The sequence below is a fragment of the Strix uralensis genome, chromosome 27 (genome assembly GCF_047716275.1).
Source record: "Strix uralensis isolate ZFMK-TIS-50842 chromosome 27, bStrUra1, whole genome shotgun sequence".
Lineage (NCBI taxonomy): Eukaryota > Metazoa > Chordata > Aves > Strigiformes > Strigidae > Strix > Strix uralensis.
Window position 1 is genome coordinate 4,931,058 of NC_133998.1, and position 15,229 is coordinate 4,946,286.

The following is a 15,229-nucleotide window of genomic DNA, read 5'->3' on the forward strand; positions in this document are numbered from 1 at the left end:
GCAGGTGTTGCGGCTCACGCCACGGTATCAGTTAGACCAGCTCTGAATAGTCTTAATTGCTCTGAAATGGACAATGCTGATGGCGACTGGTGATTAGACCGTATCTTGACTCCTGTGCTGATAAACATCCAAGAAGCTGAAGCTTTTTAGCAACCGTGGCGCACGCCTGCACAGTTTGTGTTGTGTAAGCAAATCCTGTTTCTCTCGATGGCCGAGTGTAGTTTAACGGGCGGATAATGAGACTTTTGCTACTACTGTACTTCCTTATTATTGACCAAAGTGACTTCAGTGACGGTCAGTTTTATTTGAAGAGCTTACCACAGCAGAGGCATGAAATAAAACAGAATTTTCACAATTCTGACAATTGACAGTTAAAGCCATTAACTGTTGTGGAAGAAAGATTGAGAATCGAGAGCTCCCCTGAGTTTAATGGAACTTCAGAAGATTCAGTTCCCTTGTTGGCCTGTCCTTGTTGGGATGGCACAACTGGTTTGGGATTAAATTCCTTCAGATTACAACTTTCTCTTGCATAATTTACAGGGAGAAATAGATTAATAGCCTCTAAGGGTGGCTTGTGCAATGTAGTTAATGGGGTTTGTACTAATCTATAGCCATTTGTTTTTCCTTAGGGTTGTATTTGTGTGGCTTTTTGGTCATTTTTATCATTTCCCATTTGGCACTTTGATTAGAGAGGCAGAGTGATGTGGCATGGCACACATCCTATAGTTCAAAAACAATAGGGATCAGTATGTTTGTAATGAGAAGCCATTAAGCAAATATATATCTGACTGGAGCCGAGTTGGATAGTTTATGTGGGGCCACGTGTTATTATACATTGAATTAGTTGAAAATGGGCGTTGCTGGTATGCTGAAGATGACGAGGGCAAGTAGTAAATAAAAATACATTTCATAGAGAGGTCTCAACTGCTTGGCTGTGGGACTGCAAGCAAACAGTATCTATTTCAGTACTGCTAAGTAAATTCTTATACCTGGAAATAAACTGTGGAGGGCATACTTACAGCTTTGGGCAAAGAGAGAAGGGTATATAAATTAGTGGTCATGAGCTGATGAGGCCAAAATTACTAGAGGAGTTGAGACAATGTGTGTGTGTATATAATCTATACATTTGATACCAGTATGCCTAGTAATGAGATACTGCATGCATTTCTCCTTTCCACAGTTCAAATATGATTTGGAAAAAAATTATTATAGGTTCAGGGAAAACCATGACACGTGTTAAATTACTGGAAGACATGCTTCACGATATTTAGTTTTGGATGTATCTACGTGGGAAATAAATCTGGTAACAGAGGGAGGCATGCGTTAGCCCTTTGGTGAATCCTTTCGTGCGCGGGCTGCTGGCATGGGCTGTAGCTGCTCGGGTGTGATTCCTGCCAGGTTTCCTGCTGCCAGCCTCGGGTTTTGTTGGGGAGCCGGCAGCTGACCAGCAGCACTTCTTCCAAGGGTGCTGCCTGCTTGGAGAAGCTGCTCGAGACCTGGAGTCGCCTTCCCTCTGCTGCTGTCTCCGGCAGTCAGCCTCTCTTGGCACGGAGCGAAACCCTTTACCCTTGGAGTGGCTGCAGTGGGACAGAGACCGGCATTGTGATCAGGTTCCCACCGCAGCCGTTCCGTGTCTGGCGTGGATTTGGGCAGCATGCTAAATGCCCATGCGCTATAAAACAGTTTATGCATCCTGGTAACTTAAGGAAAAAAAAAAAAAATCTGGTTGGTAGAGCCAGTTAGCTCTGCTTCACAGGAAAATTAATCCTCCAGGTATTTCTTTGCACAGCTGGCCTTCAGGTGATACTTTACCTTTCTCTCCTCATCCTCTCCGGGAGGTGAGGCAGAGGGGACAATCTGGAAGAAACTATGTTCCTTCTTTCTCTGCTTCTTTTCAGTATCGTCATCCACAAACACAAATTCAATTTCAGTATCTGTGTTTACAATTCATGACTGTGCCGTGAAATCTGTCCAGATTAAAATCTTAACCTCTGTCTGACATTTCTGTGTAGATCGTTAGTTATCAACTTAATCTCCTTGTGGTTAATCTTATACTTCCGCCCATTTCATTACCTTCCTCAGTTATGGACAGCTCCGCTTTCCTATTTGCTGTAAGCTGTATGTCCTTTTTGGTGTAGATTTGCACTTATTTTGTGTGTCCGGGTTACATTTTACGCTTCTTTCCACATAGCTAAAATGGAATCTTCCTTACCCCCATGTAGCTGAATGTGTCAACTTAGCTTTCATTCTTTCGTGCCTTGTTTACTACAACATCCTTCTCTGTGGCCTTGAGGAAAGCAATCTTACCCCTCTCTTATCTTTGCAGAAAGCAAAGGTTATACATTTCGCCTCATGCTTTGATCGTATCGCTCCTCATTTTCATCACAAGGTTTGTAGGTAAAAGTAATTGCTTGTCTTAGACCTGTGTTTGGAAAAAATTAGATAGACCTTGTTCTTAAACCATCACCATACACTGAAGCGCTTCCCCGTGTGCCCCACGTGTGCCCTGGATGGAGCGTATCTCCATTTGTTTCTCAGTAGGGCAGATACCAATTCCCGTCCTTCTCTTCTGGCTTGTCCTGATGCAGCATCTTCTCTCGTTCAGCACTAAGCTGCTGACTTCTTGTTTTGGTCAGTCCATGCTGCTGATGAAGAAATAAATTGGTCTGATGAGAAGCCCCCAGCACCGTGCTGATCCGGTCACCTGGCTGAGAGGGAGGTGGGTCACATCCTGCTGGTTCAGAGAGCAGAGACCTGTATTCAAAATACAGTACGGACAGAGACTTCACATGCAATTACACTTGTTTTTAGGACATCTGCAGCTGCCTGGACCACTTCACTGTGATTCTCTTGGGTCTTCTGCGATGTGAGTGGGCAGGTTTGACGGGAGTAGGTTAAAGTGAACAGGGATGTTTGCGAGATGCTGTACATCGGAAAGAGTAATATATAGTTAAATATTAACGTGAAGCTTTCATGAGGCTCCCAGGTGGTGTGTCAACTGTTGAATGATAAAAACAAATCCTTAGGTTGTAATAAGGATTGAAATTTAACAAACCATAACAACAAAAAGGCACCCTCGTAGCTGTGGGTAAAATTATTATGTGCAAAGCTTTACAGAAAAATTCCCCAAATTAACTTTAAAAATTCTGGTCTTGGCCTAAATGACAAATTCTCTGTTCCGATGTACAGAATCAAGTACAATGTGAGGTGGCTGATGTCCAAATGGCTTTAACTACTCCTTACAAATCTCCATGTTCCCTGGAGGTTAGGTACCCTGAACATTTCTGCTCCTTTTTACAGGGAGACAGATTTCACTGAGTGGCTCTTTAGCAAATTACTGTCAGAAGGGCTGAAGCTCCAAAGCTTCTGGCCTCACAATCCACAGGTACCTGAGGGGTAGGAGTAGGTGTGGTGGCTTCTTAATCTTCTTCAATTACAAGCTGTCCAAGGCCCTGACAGTAGCAAAGCCTGGAGTTAGTATCAATTTGCACGGGGCATTACACTTAGTGATAACTGGCTGAGGACTCCAGGTTTTGCCTGAGGATGTAGTGTCAATTTTGGAGCTTGCATACTAAAGAAAAACAAGCAAGCAAGCAGAGGTTGGTGGTTATTTCTGATCCCTTATGCAGCGCTGAGCTCCCATGTAATTTTGAACACAAAGTACAAGGATGCTCTGCTTGCCAGAGAAGGGCACAACAGCGGTGTTGTAGACACTAGGTAAGTATTTACAGCTTCTCGTCGCTCTCCTTGTGTGCACTTTGTGACACTTGTTCCGCCTTTAACAGTGCTGCTGTGTTTTCACATCAAACTCCATGTTTTGGTATTTGGAGCTTGATTGCCAACAGTTTAGCCAGATTTCTGCAAGTTGTTTTTACCTGCTTGGGGAATCAGCTTGACTGAAAGGAACTAGGACAATGAAAACAGACATAGTTTTGAGGTTTGTTTTTTGTTTGTTTTTTTTTTTTTTTTTCCCAGCTTTACCCCCTAGCTCTCATCAGAGAGAGATGCTTTGTTCTGTAAGTTCAGTTCATAAGGGACTTGCTGCCATCGTGTAAACACCATGTGCACTGCTTAAAATGCATGAAAGGAAAATGTTTCTTTGATCTTTATTCTATCTGGGCAATATTAGCCATACTCCAGTGGGAAACATCCACTTCTCCGTGTAAGTAGTTGGGGTGACAGAGGAGAGCAGGAGTGCAAACCTTCAAGGGAGAGAAACAGAAAGGTGTTGTTATGTGATTTGTGAATTGAGAGCCTGTCCTGGAGGCTCAATGGCAGAAGGTGAGGGACTTTCAGAGCTCAGGTTTGTAGTCCAAGAAGTCCTATCGCTGAAAATAAGGGGCAATAGTTGGGCTGTCTGACTAACTCCAGCCACGGAGGTGAGCCACCGAATCTGAAGTTATCCGGCGCTTTGTACACCCAGGCACAGGTACTGTGTCCTCGGTGTGGTGGCTGGAGAACCTCATTTGCAAAGGTTGTAACTTCTTAAGAAGATAAAGAGCGAGTGACCAAAGGCATTGGGGATCCATTGCAGTTGATGACTTCGTCCAGGCTTCATCATATTAAGATGACTTATATAAATATTATATCAATAAAAGTATGTGTGTGTATACATATGTATGCCTGTATGTATGAGTTCCTCTTAGTAAGTTTTCTGTATTCCTCGGCATAATTCACATATGAGTAAATTTCTCTTCTTTCCAGAGAAATCCTTCACCATCAGTTGTAGTGCAGAAGATAATAGATTACTCCACAGTCTAAAGAGCAGAAGGTTGGCATGGAAGAGACAGCATTTCTAGAGAGGTCTCCCTTTATCAGCTCTTTTCCTCTATTAGCAACAGAGCTCAACCTTTTCCCTCTATCTCCATTCAACAACTTCTTTCACATACCTCCATATCCTCCATTATCGTGACTGGACAAGGTGGCACACAACTCCAAACCCTTTTATCTTTTCTCAACTCGTTTGCTGATCCTAGCAGGTCCGCGCAACACTACCAGCATCTCCGTTGGTTTTAGCTGTGGCGGCTGTTCTTGGCTGGGAGGACGCCTTACGGGAAGCTGCTGAACACACGGGGTCTGCAAATGGCACCAGTCCTGGTCTGGAGTATTTGAGACGTTCCCTGTAGCTCCAGATGAGCACGTAACTTATGAAAGGGTTGGGAGGCAAAACAAGTTTTTTCTTATCCTTGCTGATAGGTGAGATAAGATTTGTAATGTTGTCCTGTGAAATGTCAATAGGAAGTTTCCTTCACATTTTAGTAACATTGTGTTGTGTTTGGAAGTCACTGTCTATGGTAAGGGAGGCACGTGCAGTTAATTTTATCTGTTCCTGTGTAAATATGGACCTCCTAATGTTCCCAGCTCACAGTTCAGTGGGGTCATGGCATTATGTACTGTAGTATCTTATTTTATAAATAACACTTTAATTTTAGTGCTGATTGTAAAACCTTGAGTTTATTTGGCATTTGCTCCTTCCCGAGTTGGTGCTAAGAACTGAAATCCTGTGTGTGGATAACAGCATTTGAGCTGATGCGTTCTGGGAGGGTTGTTCCTTGGTGTTGGGGAAGAGAGAGGGATAAACGTTGTTAGACCAGTTGAGCGCTGTGAGTAAGTGACATAAAGTTTGCTTGAACGTCTTGTGATAGTTCCTGAATTTTGCTTGATAACTACAGCCAGTGTCAGGCATTGCTGGCAGTCTTTTTGTAGAAGCATGTTAACCTCTTATTTTCTGTTCTGTTCTAGTTTCTCCATTTATTTTGTAGATTGAAGGTGTGGGAGAGCTACTGTTGTTAGTCACCGAGGCGATCAAAAGTCATCGTGCTCTTAGAGGCCAGTGGACCTCTATAACCTTGTTCTTCCCAGGCACGTTACTGCCGTCACAGTGCCCTGGGAGCAGTTTGCCCTGTGCAGACCAAGAGCTGCTGCTGGTGGGGTTTAGGGTTTATGTTTCTGTCTCTCTGGTCTTGGTGACATGAGGAAATAATTGAAGGACATAAGCCACAGTGCAGAGGGATTGGCAACACACTGTTTTTCTTGCAGCAACCCTCCGTCAACCCACTCTGCTATGGAGTTTTAGATTTATACCTAGTCTTCACTGGAAACTTTTATGTAATTTTTAATAGCTCTTTTCAACCTTATGATACATTAATGCACTCTGATTAGTTGTCATCTTGATGTATTCAGATCAAATAAATGCTCAAAATAAAATAGATGATCATGCGTAAAAAAAAAATGAAAATTGTTTTAGGGATAAAAAGTTTGTTACAGAGCTCTGTAACAGCTTACTGAATTTGGAGTCTTCTTGAAAGGAAAAGAATGAGTTAATCTTGAGGAAAAGTGATCAAGTACAAAATGCTGTGTACATATAACATGATTTAATACATAATTTTATAAGGAGGTGAGATTCATACGGATTTCAAAGAGCAGTGATGCCGCTCAGCACTTGCAGAAATTCAGGAAACAAGCACAGACTCTGTAGTGCTAAATTAAGATCACATGCTTGCAACACACACTCAGAGGAGTTACTGCCGTGGGCGATTAGTCCTTGGGTTTCCTTTTTTTTTCCTTGTTGGTTTTGTTTTTGTTTAGAACCGCAAGAACCCATTTCTACGGAGGTCATTATCGCGACTATACAGTGAGGAAATTAAATTACAGTTCCCACTGCAACTGTAACTCGAGTATGATTGTGTGTGTGTGTGTGTGCGCAAGACTATTCAGGGATAAATTTATATGACAGATATTGCAGCCATTTACAGTAGGAGGAAAAAAAAAAACACAGGGCAATGCAGAGCTCTCTGATAGTGTTTCTGTGGCACCCTGACTTTGAATTATACGCGTGTGCACGTCATATAACATTACACGAACCTAAGCTCTGGCATTGAGCGATACGGATCGTGGCCAAAACAAGCCATTTGAAGCTGTGTCAATGCCGGGTTCGTACTGGCTTCCTCCTACTTTTTTCTCCTGGATATAAATACGCCTCATGAGTTAAACACTCGCCGTGAGAAAAACCCCGCAATAGCCGGTTAAATTGCATTAGCCTAATGAGTTTTGCAACTCGTGGGCAGAGAGTGGCGTGGCCTCCCGTGCGAGCGGTGGGAGGCGAGGGCTTGTTTGGGGAGCCCCGTTTCGGGTGGCTGGCAAGGGGTTAAGGCGTGTTTGCCTTGTGCAGATAGCGGAGCGGTTGGATGCCTCCCTGTGCAGGCAGCAAATGCATTGGCTGAGGTTGAGGGCGGTTCTCCTGCCGCAGTTGTTTTCTGTCCTGGACTTCGTTGGATCTGGAGCCTCCTAATTGCCTTGTCTGTAATCAAAATACAGCTTGTGTAATTCATGAAAAAGGACCTGACGGTGCAAAGAGAGTTTGCTCCTTGTCGCTGGCTCGTCTGGTGGCCGGGAGGAGCGGCTTGTATGGGACACGGCTGGTGGCCCCGGCTGGCCCAGAGGACCCGTGGTGGCCCGGGCTGCCTCTGCTGACCCACATGGTCACATGGATGGGGCTTGTTATTGCACGGTAGAAAGATCATGTTGATTCATGACAAATTGGTCCCAAAACCATGTGGGAACATCTGTCCCTGTACAGTATATACACAGCATCTTGACGTTCATACAGTGGTTTAGAATTTCCTCCTAATGAGCTGTGTACCTCTTATCATACCCACACGTTTGAATCCTCAGTTCAGCTCACCCAGGACATTGCTTTTTAAACCCATCCAGTGGCAGAGGATCCCAAAGGAACAGCAAAACTTACTCTGAGTGATTTTTATCTTTTTTTTTTTTCCTTTTTTTCTGACAATTCACTGCTATTGTTGTGTTAGCAGAAAGCAAGAAACAAGACCTAACACAAATGTTTTTAATCATACTTCAATATTCAGACAAACTGTGTTTATTAGCTGAACAGCTTAATGTTTAATTGACTTCCCTGTTAAATATGTATCTCCTGGTTACCTGTTGTTGGCTCAGGAGTGTGTTTACAGTATCAGTGTGTTTTGTTTCCACCTGAAGCACAGGGAAGTGGTGAAACGACGGGAGCGATCCACAGAGGTAGAAATTCCTTTGCGCTGACTCTGCTGCCTTTTGTCCCCCCCAGCTGGGCCTCAGCAGCATGAAGAAATGTCAGTTTGAATCTATAATCAGAAAGGTTTGTAAAATGCATTGTTTCCTAAGTCTTTGGAGCCTCTCTAGCTAGCTAGTTAAATATTTATTCACCCCTGGAACAACAGGTTTGAACCTCTGTGTCGGCTCTGTTTCTCCCCCATCCAGGGCAGATTAGTTAAGCGTTATGCTGTTTGTCGTTTCTGGGACAGGGAATTTAAAAGTCCTGTTCTTAAAGATGTGATGAAGAGGTTTCATGGCTGTGATTAGCAGCTTTGCTTTGGTGCTGGTGCTGAAGCACTTTTTCCCGCAGCACCTTTTGTGGTACGATGGGGTGGCTTCTCCCCCTACCCCAAAATAGCTGTTCCCTTGTCTCTAACTAGGATTTTGGAAGTTCCCTTTTGACTTTCTCCTCTTCTCCAAGGAATGAAGAGAATTGAGTTTTTTCCCTGTGCTGAGAGGGAGGCACCACGTTGTCCAGAAGTCCCGCAGCATTACCCAGAGGCTGGGGCTGCGCAGGTGCCGTGTCTAACCATACCCTGTGCCTCCTCGGTTTGTACCTGACCGTGCCACGGCTCCCAAAAGTGCCATCTCATTGCGAAGAGGCAAATCTACGTGGGCCAGTGACAATATTGGAGTCTGCAAACCTCGATGACGAAGGGGTAATGAGGTGCACTTGGTCAGCACAAACCTATTCAGTGTTGTCCTGCAGTGAAAGCGTAACGTGGCAGCAAAAAAAACCCAAACAAAAAAACCATCTGACCCATCCGGAGTCACATAACCTGGATACTGTGGTAATAGTTATAAGAAGTGGAAGTGAAGGTATGCTGGAGAGGTTTCTACGTGATTTTTGGGTGCTTTCTAGCATGCATGCTTTGATAATGTCAGGACAGCATCTATTCAGGATCTTGTGTAATGAGGATTTGCACAAAATAGTGATTGACAATTTCTGGTCTTGAATGCTTAATGGAAAAAAAGATGTTGCCTTGGCTGCTTTGCTTCTTCAAGCTGTCTTTTAGACATCAAAAGCTCATAGAACAGGAAAAAGAGAAACGTTAAGAACAGTTTAAAAATAGTTTAATTGTATCTTCTAGAAACCTTTAGAGTTGAGAATTTAAACTGTTTCTGCCCTGTGAATATTTGCAGCTGAGTTCAAAATATGTGAATAAGCTTAGGGCTTTGAAGATTAGTTTCCATAACAAATTAAAAAAAATATATTGTGTGGTATAATGTTAAATAGGTGCCATGTGTCACTGGGTGTTTTGCATGAGGGCAAACTCTTCCAGATTACCTGTCTGCTCCACTTGCTCCTTGAGAAACAAATGTTGTCTTGTGAATATTTTAAACTGAGTAGTTCCTAAGCACGAAACAGCCTCTGGAAAATACCCTTTTGCAGGAAGCACCAGTGATGAGCGCTGTGACTTGTGCCGTCAGCACGCACCCTCCAGCTTGCACAAATCCTCCCTGCACGCGTTCGCCGTAGCAGTTACATCCCAGCTGGATGCTCCCCCCGCTTTAGGGAGGTGCGTGCTGCAGCGGGCGCTGGTACTAGCCAGTGTAAAGTCCTTGCAAGACATTGGTGTGGCAGTGCTCACTTAGGAATGTGGGGAGGTGTGTGAGAAATAGCCCATGCTTCCCCGCCCCTCCCTCCCCCCCATAAACCTTGATATTTTAGACTGGAATTAGCTTGGTAGTGTTTTGGACTAAATTCTGGAATTTTCTGTCTTGTGTTTTTCTGTTGCCAGTATTTCTAATAAACTGCACCCATGACATCTGTTGCTAGACTGTGCTCCATCTGTGGCCTCGTAAAGAACGTATGACCACGCTTTGCAAACAAGCTTCTCATTTTATATTTAGTCTAATACAAGGTGTCATCTGCAAGTTGCTTCTATTTGGCTGTTGCGTTTCCATCAGTTACTGTTTGTGACAGGTTCACAAAATAAGACCTGTTGCTGGAAAAGGGCAAAAAGTTGGTCAGCATAAAAGAAAATGAATTTGAAATACACTGCTGTGTTTCTTGTTACTGGATGAATCTTGAGGGATGCACAAAAAAAATACCTGCAGTGAATGACTGACACAGAAGCAGTAAGGTATTTGAGATTAAATTGACCTTGTGATAGAATTATCCATTTAATATTTCTTCAAAGGATTTATCAGGCTGGAACAAACCCGAGGTTGCTCTTCTTTACCATCCTGTCTACTGCAGCTACTGCTGCTTATTCCAAGAGTGGCATTAACTGCTTTAACACACTTAATTCTGCAATCCTTCAACACGGGGCGGAGCGCAGCAGAGGGGGATTTTCTTCCTAGCCACAGCTGGGGATTTGATCATCAAAACATCGGTAGCACGCTGTGCTATGGATCCTACATGCTGCTCATTTAGTTGAATAAAACTAGACAACTTTCTGCTGTTGGTCAGCTCATGCACATTAGCCAGAAATTAAAACTAACATTTTAGCCTCTCAACATCGGTGTGTTTGGGACCTCCCCAAATAAAGCCCCTCCTGCTTCAACACTGAACGTTGGATAGAAAGCTTGGGAGATGTGGAGGCAGATGGGGTTAATTCGGTGTGAAGTTACTTGGCCTGGCCAGCACAGATCACAGGAGGACTTATCTCTGTCTTCCTTCACCCAGGGCGCGTGGGCAGGACAGCAGAAGCTGTTCAGATGTGCCCTCAGAGTTTGGTGAGAAGAAGGTGATGTCTTGAGCCGCATCTTGGCAATTCACAGCTGTCACCCAAAGGTTGTATGTCACCGTGTGGATAAATCCAGGCCCATTTCCCCCATCCCTCATCTAAGTTCTTCCTCCTGCTGCTTAATGGCTGCATCAAGGCTGTACTTGGCTTTGGTGCTTGCTCTTGTAGTGGTGATTTCAGCTTTTTATATCTTTTCTGACTTGAAGTTCTGTGGCATGTTCTGGATTAAGCAGTTGGATTTAATTGGTTCAGCCTCGTTTGGACCGTTAAGACTGAGCGTGGAGGTGCTGAGGGGCAGGACTCTCCTTCCCTTCAGACCTTCTCTGGGTTTGCTCAGCCTCCTCTCCAGCTCCTTGCTCAGTGTTAGTCACGGCGTTTGCTCTGAGCTATGCTGCCGCTTGGTTTCTATTTCAAAGCCCAAACCGCTCATTAAAAGTATTGTGAGGCGCTAAGTAATGGGTAATTAAAAAGTAAACCATAAAAACCTCAAGAATAACACTTGTGGGTGCCCTTCTTTTTGGACTTGCTGGGAGAGTCACCGAAGAGCTTGTGTTGGGTGCCAGGGCAGCAGCTTCCTCCAGGGAAGCTTCTGAGAAGTTGATAGACAGATAGGAAGCAAATCCTGATAAAGCTGAAGGGTTTTGTAAAAGTGTTGCTGGACGTGCGTTATTCGCAGCATTATTGTGGGAGACTTAGTTTCTTAAGCTCAGAAACTAGAATCTTCTGGCTGAAACCGTCTACCCCAGACTGCGAAGCTCTCGCTGAAGTCTCAATACTTCTGGACTTCAGAAATAATGTTGGAGACTCCAAAGCTCCCCCGAGAGCCTTGTAGTACTGGACCAAGAGAAGAGGAAAACTCGTTTTTCTCTTTTTGAAGATGAGCATTAATGAATTGTGAGGGTGAATGCTAACCTTCAAAAATGTGGTTAAAATTTGGAATTCACACAGAAAAGCGGAGATGAGACAGATGTCGGCGCTTCATGGGTGCCTCTTTGAAAAGAGAGTTGCCAAGCCAAGCAGGATGAAGTGTCGTTGCTCGTAAGCCTTTCACGGTCATACAACTTCGGGTTGTCCTGTGGTGCTCAGTTGCTTTTTATCTTTTCTCTTCACAGTTTGTCCACCTGCCTGCAAGTCCCAAGGCTGCACCTCTGATGGTCAGTGCTGTCACAGCGAATGTCTTGGAGACTGCACGGAGCCGAACAACCCTGAAAAATGCGTGGCTTGCCGCAACTTCTACCTTGACGGCAAATGTGTGGACACCTGCCCCCCCGGTTACTATCGCTTTGAGGGGTGGCGTTGTGTGACCTTCAGCTTCTGCCAGGAACTGCACAACAAATGCAAAAATGCCAGGGAGTCGGGGTGTCACGTTATCCACAATAACGAATGTGTTCATGAATGCCCATCAGGGTACATCATGAATTCCAGCAAGTAAGTACTGGTGTCTGCAGGTAAAGAAACCATTTTGTAGGTTTTGTCCTGTGCTTTTCTCTCGCTTGGACAGAGGGTTTGTGTTCTGCAGCAGGACCAAGAAAAGTTTCCAGTGTCTGTGACAATTACCTGGTCTACTTTGATATGATTTGCAAACTAACACCTTGCTATTTCAAGACGTTAAAAGCAGACAGGTCTACCTACCATGTGTCAGTAGTTTATTCTTCCCTTGGCTTCTTGTATTTCCGCTCAAGTTTGGAAAAAGTGGGAAAGGGAGAATGAGAGGGAGGACAAGGAAGAGGAGTATCCTCAAGTTGGAGGGGTCTTTCTGTAATCGAGTGGGAAGAGGGATATGGGCAGTGGAGAGGCTTTACTAGCCCTGCTTCCCTTCCCCTCCAAAGCAGACCTCAGACTAGAAAGCCTTGCTATTCAGCAGAATAGGAAAAAAGTCATGTCTAATGAAAAGAGCACAGGGTATTTTGAGTGGATCATTCTCAGAATATCTGTCCCTCGTCCCTGTAATTACTTTCGTTGAGCAGGTTCAAGCTGTGCCAGACATAAATGGACAATGTAACAAACAAGTGTAGCACGAATCAAAGCAGGGAACAGCCATTCTGTCTATTCCCAGGGTTTTTTCACAAAGGAATTAGTTTATGTTGCTGAGCTGTTTATCGCTGAAAACTTTGTTGTTTGTCCCACAGTAACGTTATATATTGTGATGAGTCAGATTTCCTATGAATATTGGTAGCTTTGTGCTCGCATGTATTTGCTCCTGCCACAATAATTTCGGGGAATTCACTCTTAACAGGATTTTTTTTATTCCATTTCCTGTTTTGCTTTTCAAAAGAATAAACTAGCAGCCCCCAAAGTAGATATGCTGCTTGTGTAACAGCAGCCATCGCCTCTCTCCTATGCTTGTTCCAGGCTGCTGTCAGTAGGACCTCGCAGCACTAGTCCTTGCTTTTCCTAGAGCATTTATTTCTCTGAACCAGTTGGGAACACATTCTTGTGGTGTTATGACCAGGGCAAGCAATCATCTTGCTGCTGTTTAAGAAGTATTTCCCCAGAGCACAAAGCACGTGCTTGGTTGCCTTTTTTTAAAGCAACTTTCTGTACAGTCCTTAATCAGAGGATTCTCAGATGAACAGCCAGCTCTCCGCTCATCAATTACATGGTTGGTTAACGATCTTGGGATGGAGGCTGTGCCTGGGTTTCTTGATCTTGAAACCCCTGGTATGTATAGCACTGAGCAGCATCGTGGTGGATGGGCTATTCAAAATAGTCACAATCGCTTCATTCTGGTTTCTGTTATTTAGGGAGGGACAGAGTGATTAGCGTTCAAAACGTGGAAATGGCAATTTAAAGAATTATCAGCAGTTATCTGGAGTTCCTAAGAGCCATGTGCTGCGCACTGCAAGTGAATCCCGTGACATATTGTCAGGACACTGTCGCTTTGAACTGATTACTCTGCTTTTGAGAATTGCTGGGACGCCCCAGATGACATTCTGCAAAAGCATCACATCTGCATTCCTGACTCCCTTGTTTTTCAGCTTGCACTGTACACCCTGCGCAGGGCCCTGTCCGAAGGTTTGCGACTATGGGAAAGAGAAGACGATCGATTCGGTGACATCGGCACAGGAGCTCCGGGGCTGCACAGTGGTTAATGGAAGCTTAGTTATAAATATCCGTGGAGGAAGTAAGTTCTGCATGAGTAAGGGGGTAGAGAGCACTGGGTGTTAGCTCAGTGAATATGACACCACCCGTGAGCTGAGGAATTTCTCTTTTGCTTTGACCACTTTGAATCTTAGAGTGATGCAGAAAAAGAACCGCAAAGCAAAGGCTCTTGTGATGCTCATTCAGGGTTTTTGCTAACTGTTTTTTGTGAGGTCTCATGAATTAACATAAAGGAGTTCTATTTAATATGTTGGGGCTTCAATATCAGTGTTTTTCTCTGTGATACCAGAAACCTAAAACCAATGTTTTCCTCTCCGTAGATAATATAGCAGCTGAACTAGAAGCGAATCTTGGCTTGATAGAAGAAATCTCAGGTTACCTAAAAATTCGCCGGTCTTACGCCTTGGTTTCTCTTTCTTTTTTTCGTAAACTACATCTGATCAGAGGGGAAACCCTAGAAGCTGGGTGAGTTCTTTCAAAAGATACTTTATTTTAATGCTGTGAAGTGTAAGGAGCGCCAGTGCTATCAGGGTGATTTGTATTGGTAAACAATTCCCAAGTTATTTTTAAACCTTCCTCTGCAAATGGCTTGTGGCCTACCAGGGAAGATGGTTGCACTCATTTTTCTTTGGTGTCTGGATTAGTGCATGAGGAAAAAAGAGTTTTCAGTGGATCCCCTCCCAATCCACATTTTCATCTCTGCTTTCAGGAATTACTCATTTTATGCCTTGGACAACCAGAATCTTCGCCAACTCTGGGACTGGAGTAAGCACAACCTCACTATTGCACGAGGCAAACTCTTTTTCCATTATAATCCCAAACTGTGTTTGTCAGAAATCCACAAGATGGAGGAGATCTCTGGGACTAAGGGGCGTCAGGAAAGGAACGACATAGCCCTGAAGACGAACGGCGATCAAGCCTCATGTAAGAAAGTCTCAGAATGCAGCAAGACTTACATTGTTTTCCTTTCCCTCTGCCTTGCTCACCTCATACTCGTTTCTCTCAGCCTAGCCTATGATGTTTTTCCAGGGACTGTCCTTGTCCTTTTGGTAAAGCCCCAGACATGTGACTTGCCGGTTGCTTGTGCGCTGCAGCCGCACTGTCAATATGTCATGAGTAAAAGTACTTATGGGTTCGACGTCTGGCCAGGAGCCTACCTTGCCAGCTTTGGTCTTCAAAAGTTTGCTCTCTGTGTGCTCAGCTGTGAGTTTTTCCAGGTTGAGTGTATTGTTGTGACTTTTTGAAGAGTTTAGCACAACATAACCTCAGTCCAGACTGGCACTTTGTGTTACTGCTGAGTACCTGATTAATAGTCATAATCTTCTTTTCCCATGTCATGA

The 15,229-nt window shown here is 44.1% G+C and overlaps 1 protein-coding gene across 1 annotated transcript in view; it reads left to right on the plus strand.

Annotated features, from left to right (window-relative positions):
• Positions 1 to 15,229, plus strand: part of INSR (insulin receptor) — a 56,557-nt gene that overhangs the window by 19,974 nt on the left and 21,354 nt on the right. The window contains exons 3-6 of the mRNA XM_074851289.1: positions 11,900 to 12,215; positions 13,766 to 13,911; positions 14,210 to 14,354; positions 14,599 to 14,813. Of these exons, the coding sequence (XP_074707390.1) occupies positions 11,900 to 12,215; positions 13,766 to 13,911; positions 14,210 to 14,354; positions 14,599 to 14,813 (822 nt within the window). The remainder of the gene's footprint in view (positions 1 to 11,899; positions 12,216 to 13,765; positions 13,912 to 14,209; positions 14,355 to 14,598; positions 14,814 to 15,229) is intronic.